This window comes from Molothrus ater, chromosome 1 (assembly GCF_012460135.2).
Source record: "Molothrus ater isolate BHLD 08-10-18 breed brown headed cowbird chromosome 1, BPBGC_Mater_1.1, whole genome shotgun sequence".
In the NCBI taxonomy this organism is placed as follows: domain Eukaryota; kingdom Metazoa; phylum Chordata; class Aves; order Passeriformes; family Icteridae; genus Molothrus; species Molothrus ater.
In genome coordinates, this window is record NC_050478.2 from 131,111,397 (window position 1) to 131,124,131 (window position 12,735).

The 12,735-nt window shown below is 37.7% G+C and overlaps 1 protein-coding gene across 1 annotated transcript in view; it reads right to left on the reverse strand.

Annotated features, from left to right (window-relative positions):
• Positions 1-12,735, reverse strand: part of CPQ (carboxypeptidase Q) — a 145,985-nt gene that overhangs the window by 111,103 nt on the left and 22,147 nt on the right. Inside the window, exon 3 of the mRNA XM_036406488.1 lies at positions 4,457-4,664. Coding sequence (XP_036262381.1) covers positions 4,457-4,664 — 208 coding nt within the window. The remainder of the gene's footprint in view (positions 1-4,456; positions 4,665-12,735) is intronic.

The following is a 12,735-nucleotide window of genomic DNA, read 5'->3' on the forward strand; positions in this document are numbered from 1 at the left end:
CTAGTGGAGAGTGTCCCTTACACAAATTAACTATTAATTACCTTCTATTAGTAACTATTAGTTACCTTCTCCTACATATTAAAAAACCCCCACTCTTACATGCTACCAATAAAGAGAAGAGAAAAGAAGAGAAATAAGAAAATCAAGAGAATCATTTAACACAAGAGGCAGACAATGCCATGAGACATAACTGTGGCACATTGTAACATTGCAATACCATGTAACTAATGCCATCTCTTCATGGGTCAAGATGGATGCTAATTTTATTTCCTATTTGCTTAGCAAAGCTGTTCAAAATGAATGAATCAACTCCTTGAAACTCAACAGCAAATACTTGTCACCAGTGAGTGTCATGAGTCCTTGTACAAACACATCAATAAGTTTTCCTGAGTATAATGACACTCATCCCTTCCTGCCCTTATTAAGAATTGGGATGCTTGAGTTGTCAGGTGTCTCATTGCTCCACAGTTATACTACCACATCTTAAAGAAAAATAAACTGTCCCCAGGTCAAAGATTCCCTTCACACTTTTTGCCTTGACAAACTGGCAGCCACTTGCCATTTCTGGGACAAGAAACGTCAAGTTACCAGCAAAAAGTGATTTAATTCATGTTGGGATTTCACCAATTCCACCTTGTAAGTAAGCTTTAATAATGAGCCCTAATAAGCCTAGGATGCTAATGACAGTACCTAGTTTTAACCTATCAATATTACTCATATTGCAAGATCACCTAGAAATCACACCACAAAGTTGGCTTACATTGTTCCAGCAAATTGAGTAACTAAATAACAATAAGCAATAATAACAATAAGTTGAAAAGGGTTGAAAAATTTGAAAACCAAGCAAACAATCAAGGAAAGAAATGAAACATAAAAACCCATCTACCAAACTCGATATAGTTTAGGAAAAATTGTGAAATTACATCTTTCATTTACCTTAAACTGGGGTAGTGCAGTGTGAGAAGGAGGATACTTTCTTCTAAGATGTTTCCAGGATTTTTTGGAAAGCTCCACAATCCCATTATCATTTATTTGTATTATCAAAGAACATGTAAACACACAGGCCAAAGAAATAAAGGCTCTGGTTAACAATGCAGCAGCATACAAATTGCAAGAATGCAAGACTTACTTTCACAATATTTAGAAACCTTTTATTATCTTTTACCTTTCATCTTTCACCTTTCTAACACACTACTCCCTGCAGCAAGGCAGTATTTTCCACCATTCAATTAAAAAGGCCAGTCACTTGAACAAAGAGTGCCCCAGACACTGACAGATAAGAAGCACCACATCCAGCACATAGTCCACCCAGCACAGCACACTGCTAGGACAAACAAGGAGACACTCCACTGATGATTAGAAGAAAACACAGGAGAGTGCATAGAGATAAGAAAATCCATCCTGCCTACAGCAGTACCTACTTGTTAAAAATAAGAGAAACAGATCTAGTCAACACTGAGTAACTGAAGGGAGGGACTGGACCTGAGTACCTTCTGTATTATAGGAAAAAATACATTAACCAGTCCATTCCATTTAAAAACAAACAAACAACCAAACCCTAAGTGAAGGTAAATGAAGAGAGTACAGAAAGTGCACCATAAAAAATGCTTCATGGCAGCATCTACATTTGAAATTAGTTTTGGGAATGTCACCTCTGCTCCCAGTATCAATTAAGGATTCAATACTTCTAAATAAATATGCATTTGGGATCTACTTCCATTCAATTTTCAAATAGCTGTAATGCCAGTTCCTTCAGCCTCCACCTTTGTTCCTTACCTCTAATCTTTTCATTCCATACTAAATGCACTTCCATAAATAATGTAGCAAACAGAAGATACAGTAACTTTCAACTGAACAATTCTGCATAGCCCCACAACTACAGCCAGGACACAGATCATCATCTGGTTTTCAGAAAATCAACACATTGCAATATTCTTTGATGATACCAGCTAAGGCTATTTCAAAACCATAGTTTTTTTTTTTTTTGTAAAACCATAGTTTTTTCTGAAACACATTCTATTATTATTATTATTATTATTATTATTATTATTATTATTATTATTATTATTATCATATTGTTCATTATTATGAGCTTTATTAGAAAATTCCAAGTATTAGAAAATACATTGTAAACATCACATTTGCTGGACACCAAGAAATACACTAGTAATAGTTTGGATAGTATCTGAATTCAATTTCTTCACATTTCAGAAAGCATTTTAAAAGGTAATTTTGACTTTAGGGGAATGTGGAGCATTTTCATGGTTCAACCCCACCTGGCAACTAAGTACCATGCAGCTGCTTGCTCATTATTTCCCTAAGTGTGATGGGAAGAAGACTCAGAAAAAGAAATACAAAAACTCATGGGTTGAGCACTGCTAAGAACAGTTAAACAGTTCAGAAAAATCAGAGTGAAATATTGTAATAAAAATATAATTTTAATGACAACCCCCCCCCCCCAATAACAGCAAATAAGTAAATCCAAGAAGAAGAAGTGATGCCCGATGCAATTGCTCACCATCCTCTGACTGATGCCCAGCCTGCTCCCAAGAAGGGGTTGGCTCCTTCCAGCCAAGCTCCCCTCCTCCCTCCCCCGCCAGTTTTCATACTGAACACAACATCCTATGGTAAGGAATATCCCTTTGGTCAGTGTAGGTCAGTTGTCCTGGCTGTGCTCCCTCCCAACTTCTTGTGCAGCTCCTCATTCACAGAGCATGAGACACTGGAAATCCTTGACTTAGGGTAAGCACTGCTTAGCAACAACCAAAACATCAATGTGTTATCAATGTTATTCTAATGCTGAATCCAAACCAGAGCACTGGATCAGCTGCTAGGAAGAAAATGAACTCTATCCCAGCTGAAACCAGGACAAGCATATAAAAATGCTACCAAGCAAGTACAGGGGCAGCAGCGTTATTCTCTGCATGTGTTCCAATACAGTTAGTTGGCTTTACTGACTTTTCTGACTCTCTGAAGCATTACAAATGGAGAAGCTTGCACACTTTTCATATTGCTGACGTGTGACCACTCATGTTCTCTCTGAAGAAGTGGATTCATGCATGCCTCCAAATGCCCCCACAAATCACCTCTCAGCCCCAGCCTCAAAAAAGACCCAAAGCTATATCATGCTTTTCACATACCAGCCCAGACTTCTGCAGAAAGAAAACCTAGGAGCAGAGATCAAAAAGAAGCCTGGTTACCTAAACAGAACACAAGTCCAGGTTATGTTGTGGCACACATTCAGGGACAGGTTAGCTACTGCCAATGACTCCTCTGTGGGTAAAGAGTTACCTGGCAGGCAACTAGGGGGAGGAATAAAGGATCTGTATTGCTCTAAACATGTACTTGCCAAAGAAAGAATGCTACAAAATATAGCACCTCTTGTATAAACTGTGTATCTTTCATATTTTCTTATGTAAATGATTTTATTAACAGAGCTCTACAGTTTAAGCACTCAAGCTTTGTGTGTGGCATCACTTGTGCACTGCCAGTCCTGCTCAGGCTGCAGCTCAGGATGGTGGGCAGGTGGATGAGCCTCTCCTGATCCAGTCCTCAGTCCTGCTCTGCTGCCTGGGCCTGCCTGACCAGAACTCCCATCACAGCCAGCAGGCTCCTACACAAAGATCACTGCAGGCATTAAGGTCACCAATAACAGTGTAAGATTTTACAAATACTATGTTAAAGGACAGTGTGCATCTGTCAGCATTCCACTGTATGGCTGAGCCCTTCTCCTTTTCCTCTCTACTCCTCAACTAGTCTTTTTCACAATAAATAAGCATTTTAAGTGTAAGCTTTCAGACTTGGAAAAAACTCCCAGATCAAAAAGGAATTCTGTTACCAATCAGAAAACGAAAATATATAATTTCAGTAACATAACACTACAGCGTTAAACAAATGATGTACTAAGAAATTGAAAAATATTTACATTTTTGAAAAATTCATTATTTCCACATACCTTACTTAAAAAGCAGTGTGAGAATTACAAACCCTGCTGCTAAAGAGTTCTAAATAATTATGTTCAAAGCAGACTACTCCTTTATCTGGTACAAGTCAGCCTTATGCTAGGAAAATTAACAATACATTGAAAACTGTACATGTACATTCTAGTCAAACACACAGAAAGACCAATTCATATCATCACTGACAGCCTGTTGTCACCAAAGACATTTGGTTTTGGTTCTTCTCAGAATATTTATGGCAGCCTTGAGAATGCAGAAAGTTCTTTAAAACAAATATTATACAAAACTTGGATCAAGAACAAAAAAAAATGAAAACATTCTGAAAGAATGACAAAGCACAGGGGAAAAGAACTATTGTGAAGGCAACAGTTTCAAAACCAAACACCCACTCACAACTGGCATGGTTTAAGTCACAGAGAACAAAAATTCCTGCCCAGAAATGACATGTCAGCTAACATTGAAATGTGAGTTGCAGGAAGAAAAGAAAAAATGCTTACCTGTGAATAGAAAAAGAAGCAATAGACCTAATGAGGGATGCCACTGCTCCAACTTTAGCAGCTTCCACTGCTCCCTGTAACCTGTATTGCACAGTTTCACCATAACTGATGAAAGGTTGGTTGTAGACGACAATCTTCCCCTTGGCCTCCTGAGCTCGTTTGCGCAGTTCATCAAATGAGGCTACCACTATGACTTCTGCTGTAATTCCTGAAAGAAAGTATTACAGTGGTTTTAGCAATGCTTTCCTATAGCTCTCCTATGACCACTTCTAACAGACAGAAAAGCATGGACTGTGCAGAACTCAGGAAATCAGCATTAGGTTTTATTCCTGAGGAAGGAAGACGATGTGAACTGCTTCATCAGGGATCAGTACTAAACAGATGCAATAGAACCCTGTAAACTGTGCTATCAGGCTGGAATTAAAACATAACTTGAAGGGCAAGAAGGATACGTGGGGGGAATTTGCTCTCTGCTTAGGCTTTAATGTCTTACTGTAATCATTTGTAGTACCAAAACATTTGCAAAAGCTGCCTATGGGATTAATTTAAAAAAGATAGTAATCTTTTCATGGAAATGTTTTGATATGTTGCTAAACAACTTAGCTTAACATAAGACAGCTGGAAGCCCATCTTTTTAGACTGTAACTCCTATAAAATTCTTTAATCCATAAATTAAATTAAATTAAAGCTCTGCAGTGTCAACAAATTTTGCAATGTGCTTAATAAAAATAATAACAATATCATCTTCATATTTAAATCAGGAGAATATAACAGTTCTATTGGATCTCCTTTGGGGAGTTTTTCTAGGAATCTACACTTCCCAGTTCATGATACAGAAAACACAGGCAGGCTCCTGTGCAGGACAATTCACAAACATTTAGATCCCACCCTGATCTTTGTTTTCAATAGTTGGAATAGCTTTTAAATTGCTCTATTATCTTACTTGAAAAAACAAAGAATGTTACAGATAAGCCAGAGAATCCTTCTAACTTTTAAGGACATTAATTGAGGAACTATATTTCACAGCATTTGAGAAGTAATTCATTAAAATGACCACAATGCTGAAAATTCAATTTTGTTGATTGGTTACAGAGATAAGTAGAGACTGCTTAACAACACGGGCTGGTACTTTGCTTCTAAATATAGAAGAAGTAATGGATGTCTGAAATTTTTGTGTTCTACATTTCACCCAATAGTCACAAAATACATAAATGGAAACTGAAACTAATAACAAATCCTCTAGCAAGGATTTGTCAGAATGAAGTGAAATTATCATGTTTTTAAGAACAAAATTATTCTCCTTTTTTTTCCCGTGGGTTGGTTGTTGGTTTTTTGTGTGTGAAATAAGAATTATTTAGAGGATTTCAAAGACTTGTATTTAAAACCACAATGAACAAGAAAAACTCTTAGAAAAATAGGAAGGTAATGTCTCCCAGCATCAGTGTGCCCGGACTCACGGCTTCTTTAAAATGAAATTACACTGCAAAACCTTAAAGAAACCATTCCAGAAGTTTGGTTTCATTAGAATGTACCACTAAGAGTAGGACAGACTGCTACAACAAAAGTGAGTTTCAGCTACAAAAATAGCCTAGTGTGAGAGGGATCAAAATTTTAACTATTCAGATTCTTACCTTAACCTGGCAATGTTTTAGAAAGGCAAACCAAAGAATCACCTTCACATATTACTAGCTGCTGTTGGCAGGCAGCTGAGCATACTAGCAGACTCCAACTGCTTGTAATTAATGGCAGGTTCAGCCACCTAGCTAAGGAACCTCCCAGCAACAGGATAATTTTGGGTAGGAAACCATGCAACTGGAAATAAAGCCAGGTTCTGCAAAATTTCATTTTCCACGAGAGAAGTCGGATTGATACTGCAATCTCTATTTCATTTTATCTCTCCCCAGTGCTCCACTTGGATCGTGCAGCAGGCACTGGAAGGACACATGTCTTGGTGACTGTCAAGGGAAGCAAGGAGTGTAACTCTTCTGGGCATTACTGCATACATGAACAAACACCAAAGCTTTTTAAGAAAGCTAAACACAGCTAGTAAGTATGATTCCTAAGAAATAGGAATCATAATAATTCCTAAGAATTAGGAATTATATAATTCCTAATTATAATTCCTAAGAAATACGATGGTGAAATAGATTTATGGCCCTTCCTAGATGACAGGCATCAGGAGTTTGTACAGTGAGAATTACTGGAAATTTGTGCTAAGGGAAAGCTAAAGGAAAGAACACAGAACTGCAAATTCCAGCTCAGTATCTCTACCCTCAAATGCCCCCAAAGAAGCTAAATAAAGCCATCCTTTGATAAAATGAAAAAAACAAACGTTCTTTCTGCAAGTTTTACTTAATGGCAGCATGGTATACATAGAACATGAATTACACTACTTTCCATAACAACGTAAAACTTCACTCTTGTGTAGCTTCTGACTAATTCAATTACTCATTTGCATTTTAGTGCCATTTTATACCATTTCAGATTCTTTGACTGAAGTTACAAGAGCAATGTTTATCTTAAACAAAGATGTGGACATACATACACAAATCACTCTTAAACCTTTGTGCAAAAGGAGAAATAAAAAACAAAAATCCCAACAGTTTACCTGTTTAAGGAGAATGAGTTATTTCCTTTAGAAATTAGAAATGTCTCACCTTACTGAGCCTTTAAGCAAATTAATAGAAATCTACCCTAACATCTCCTACCAATTCAGTGCCTCATGGCTCTGCTTCCCATGTTAAAAGATACTGTCTCTTACACTTATCAGTACTTTATTGGCTGTGTGTAATTGAACAGAATTCTTCAGAAACCCCATGTAAGGAGGGAGACAGATTGCCTGCTTACTTAAGCAAGATATAAAGATTATAAAACACACATTCCAAGAGATGAATACAGAGTATTTGGGGAATTAACAAAGTAAAGGGCATGAATCATAGAAAGCAGAATTTCAAACATGACCAACTTGGCTAAGTGTGTAAAGCTGAAGACTATTCATTTGATCTCATCACATGAAACATATTGTTGGGTTGGGTGAGTGAACAATAAATCTAGGTAGTACTATGGGTTTCCTCTCATTTCTCATATTAAACAGAAAATTGTATGCTTTTCTTTCTGAGAATTAAGGTATAGGAAGGGTACTAATGGCGGCAATTTTCACTTATCAACAAAATTTTATTTTACAAAGTCCTCTGTACACTGAAATGTGTGTTTCTATCTCAAAACTTGAATATGTCACAACTTTGAGGATCACACTGCCAGTTGAAATAATAGTATGGTATGCATTAGCAATCTAAAATCTGTCACAGGCAGGATGAACACAAGACTGATTGTGTATATATAAAAAATATATATACATATATATTTTTATATATGTATATATATATTTATATATACACATGCATACACACATATATATAAAAGCACCCATAAATCAGCTGTGTGTAATACTGCTATATAGAAGAAGTCTGATTCCTGGCATCAACAGTTCTGTCTGGAGAGTCACCTCCTCACAGCTGTTTACCTGCCAGCAGTGACGGAGCAGATTAGTTCAAAGGGGATTCCTCACAAGATAACTTCTCCCCAAGATGAACTGCAGCTAATACTTAAGTCATTTCAGTATCTAGAGATGTGCATCTGTCTGTGTTAGTAACAGGTTTCAGTGAAGAGAAAGAAAAAAAGGAAAAAGAAAAACCCTATGATCAGATTTTTAGAAACTGGTGGATCTTCATTAAAACATCAATGAAATTTCATACAGAATATATTTTTACTTATCCCAGAAACACTTCATCCACAACACAAAGAAATTCAATCAAGTTAGTTATAATCTATTATTATATTAAAAGGATTTATATTTAGTAAATCCAGAAAGAAATATTATTTGCATACTGTTTAATCTTATTAGATACCAATTTCCTCATTACTTAACTATGGCCTTACTCTCTTCTTTTTTTCCCCCATTCTTATTTTTGTCATTCAGGTAATAGAATCAGTACCTTAGAGATCCAGTTACAAAGCCAAATGCAGTCATCATTAATTTGACAATAAATTCTTTTCAATAGCAGCAAGCAAACGACTCATTCCTACAGACCTCCAAAACTTCATTTACTTCACACTAAAGTAAGAATTATGATTTCTTCTACAAATCACAATATGGAACAGTGATGCTATTGACCCAAATGCACTGAAGTTACCGGTGTCAAATAAATAAGCTGATAGGCAAGGCAATTTTTGCTGAAAACAACTAAAATACAGTAATTCTAAGCCTAGACAAGACAAATCTAGATAAGAAGTATCAACACAAAAAGTCAACAACACATCTAATTGTTCTGACAACAGTGGAAACTTTGAAACTGGAGGAGATGTATCTGAAACATGTCCTGGCCTCTGTAGTCATGAGAGCAAGAAGGAGACAGGTTGTTATCTCCCTGTTCATCAGAACCAGGCATCAGGATATCAGGACAGGAAATCAAGACAGCTCTTCATGGTAGAGCAGGGGCAACAACACACCACAGCCACAGTGCCTGACCCCCATGTGGTGGCTGCAGCCCTGCCTCACACACCAGCCACTCTCATGCCTCATCTCCTGCAGCATCCCAGATTTCTCTGTTTCTACTTCAGCTCTCCCCACAAAGCTAATTTAGCCCAGAGCTGCTTCATCAGGTACACTGTATTCTATGCTGATCCTGAACACATGCAAGCAGCAGCCCCAAGCTTTTCTTACCCATTCTTACCTTTCTTCCCATTGTCCTTCAGACTTGATCATCTCTCCAGATTAAAAGTAACATGCCCCTACTTCTTTCAGACACAGCCTACAAGCACTGATTGGTGCCCATTTGCAAGGTAGCTTTCACAGAGCCTAGAATTTTTTTGCATGGGTCATATGATACAAAGGTAGGTAGGTAGGTAGGTATGTCTGGAGATAAGGCAGTTGGTGGGACAGGTCAAAGGAAAGAAGGTCATGGGGAGTGGAGGGGAAATGCAAATATATGCTTCAAAGCTAAGTAAGATTAGGGATCTGGCATTAAATCCTTTTTTAAGTTCAACATCCTCTAAAATCAGCTCAGAAAACATTTTCCTCCTCAACTTCTAACATACCACTTTTAAAAACATGTTGCTTTCTAAAACTCTCCAGGAATTCATTCAACTTTCCTGCAATGCTCCACAAACTTCAACTAGATTTTAGAAAAACCAACCCAAATTCTTTGTCTGTAATGACCTCATCCAATTAAGGCTTTGTGTCAGGCTGAAGCAAATGAAAGATTAATATCATCACTTCTTTTTTTTTCTCACTCAAAAATTATTATCATGTATTGAAAATCTGAAATATTCTAACACCTAGAAACACATTTGCTCTGTCCACACATATAAATATGTACTAATATAATAATTATAATATGAAGAAAATACTAAATATTTTAAGGGAACTGTGAAATGAAGAAGAGGGTTTTATCAGGAAAAAGAATTTCATAAAATATGAACACTACTTCTAGAAAATGTGACTGTCCTACTCTGTGGAACAGCAAAGAGAAATACTTCATGAAAATAAAATTGCATAGGACAGTTATAAAAAAGGATATGAGGCTATTCAGCTCTGATGCTTTGTACAGAGACTAAACATATTGTACCATTCCTTAAGAACATAGAGAAAAATATACACTATATAATAGTTAGGTTTTTTTACAAATATGACTTAAAAGTACTGGATCTCTTTTGAACAGTTTGGTTTCAATGACATGTAGCTTACTGTGCAGCACAAATCCTAGGAGAAAATGGGTTTGTCCCAATCCCCAGCACAAAGCCTTGGATACCAAAAGAGTGGGGTGACAGGTTAGGTGCTCCCAGGAGCAGCCCTACACAGAGCACAGGCTGTGCAATGTGTAGGGAGAATCAGACACCCAAAACTAAGATCCACAAAAATCAGTTTCTGAAGACACAGGTGCTCAAGGCAGGAAGAGCTGAGGACAACCATTTTCTCCTCAGTGAGCCAAAGGTGCCAGTCACTGCTGGCTATCCCTTGGGATGAAGGTAATGTGGCAATCCAGCTGTGTCTGCATACCCCACACATGCAGAAAATCATACTCAAATCCTGCCTTCAATAGCTTCAGCCTGGCCTTAACACCCTTGAGGTAACCACCCTCAACTCAGTGACACTGCAAAAAGACAAGACCAGAAAATTCACTTGTTTACCATTGGCAATCCACACAGTTCACCTGAACATTGGTTAAAGTAGCAACTGGAACCCATGTTCTCCCCAGACAGCATGTCCATCTCAAAGCCATGCAGATACTTCTACCCTCTAAATCTTTGAAATGCTACTGCACTAACTTCTAGTCCAGTTGCTGGGCCACTGAACACCACAGTGTCTGATGTCCTTCACAAAAGTCACCTTCTACATTCCATGAAAAACAGAAGCATAATTACCACAGTACAAGCAGTGCTACTCTAAGTAATAATAAACAATTCAGGTATGCAATAGTGAGGCTCATGGTCTCAAGATGTCAATCAATAGCTCCTCACACATGAAAGAAGAGGAATCCAGTGAAGACAGGAGGGCTTTGCTGTGCACTGTGCTCTCATGCCTATGACTCTCTCCAACCCCTGTTCTCAGCACTGAATCCCTCATCAAAGGGGTACTCAAGTCCCTCCAGAAGCATCTCTTCCAGGAGATCAGAGGTCATCCAAAATGCTGGCAACTTAAGGGTAAATCCTCTGATACACATTAAAAATAACTTTTTTATTGGCCTTTTGTTTATCTAGCTGAATTCCCTAATCCACTTCACCACTGAGATAAAGAAGAGGATGGTCAACACTGGGGACAAAATGCATCAATGAGGACAGGAGCTAGACCACCTCTTTCAACAGCATTCCTGATTTAATAAAATGGTGGACTGACAGCAACAGCCCACACCAACAACTTCAAGACAACATGCATTATCCCCATTTTATACACAACAGGCTGGAATTGCTTTCATATTATGTAATTGCAAAGCTCCTATCACCTATAAGAGCACAGCTGGAGCAAATGTTGACAGTTAAACAAAAAAAAATCCCCATAACTTGAACACAAAAAATAGGAAAAAGTCTGCAAATGGATCATTTTCATATTTATATTATTTCAGTTTTGCTGCAACCAACAGTATATAAAAAACAGACATTTCAGGGCATGCTTCTCTGAAGCTGGTTCTGCTTGTCAGTATTTCTTTAAAATTAAAGGGCATGGTCACCCATCAGGGTAAAAAAAAGTGCATTTTAAAACACATGCAAAAAAATGAACTCTTTGATACTTTATGGTCAAACATCTGCTAAACTACCACTTTCCTTCAATTACAAGATTCTCAAAACAATAATTATATTTGGGGGATATAATCAGTACCACCAGAAATCAACAGTCTCTCTCTCTGTATATATATATCTCTATGTTTTGCCAATGTTGAAACACTGAAAATGAGACAAGGCCATTGACTAAATATGGTAAATCTCCAGTTTTCCAGCTCCCAAAACCAAGCACTTTCTATCATTCAATCCTGTTTGCTACCTAGGAATCCATTTCTTCAAGGTGATGACTATTTTCAGCCCCTGCTGATTTCTGGAAATCCAGGTCACTCTCTTTTATGTTTCTTCTCTCCCTGTCACCAAAGCGGGCAGTGAAGTGACTCCCTCCTCGTAAAGAGATCAAAGGAAGTGAAAACTTTCTCTTTGACCCAACACCTTCATATCTTGGAATACACTTGGAGAGGGAGAATGTTGGAGGTTTTTCCTCTTCAATAGAAAAATCTAACCTTTTCTGTACTCTCCTTTTTTGCTGTGTAAATCAGATGGAATCTGGGAACTTGACATCTTGGCATATTTCCCAGTCATGAAGAAGAAAGTAGGATTTTATCCACAAGATCACAAGGTACTGAAAAGCCTCCTGCACATCATCCAACTGTTCTGTATCTGAGCCAAAGTGGGCAAATCTCATAAAATCAAGTAAATGAGAAAAGCTCTGTGCACATCCCAACAGGGTTTCAATGCCATAGGCATGAGTTAGAAGACCTGCAGGAAGAGACACTCCTGGTATCCTGGAGTCAATGGACTGGCTTGGACTTCATAGCTAAAAATACTGCTACTATTTAGGGCTTCTTGTTCCTGCCCTGAAGGATTGCAGATTTTTTCTACACTTGCATGGTGTATGCTGAAATGGAAAGTAACCAACCTCAGCATGTGCTCTAGCCATTGGGTTCTTAGAAAACACTGGTTTGAATTACCATGGACAGAAGGGAAATTAAACCCTGCAT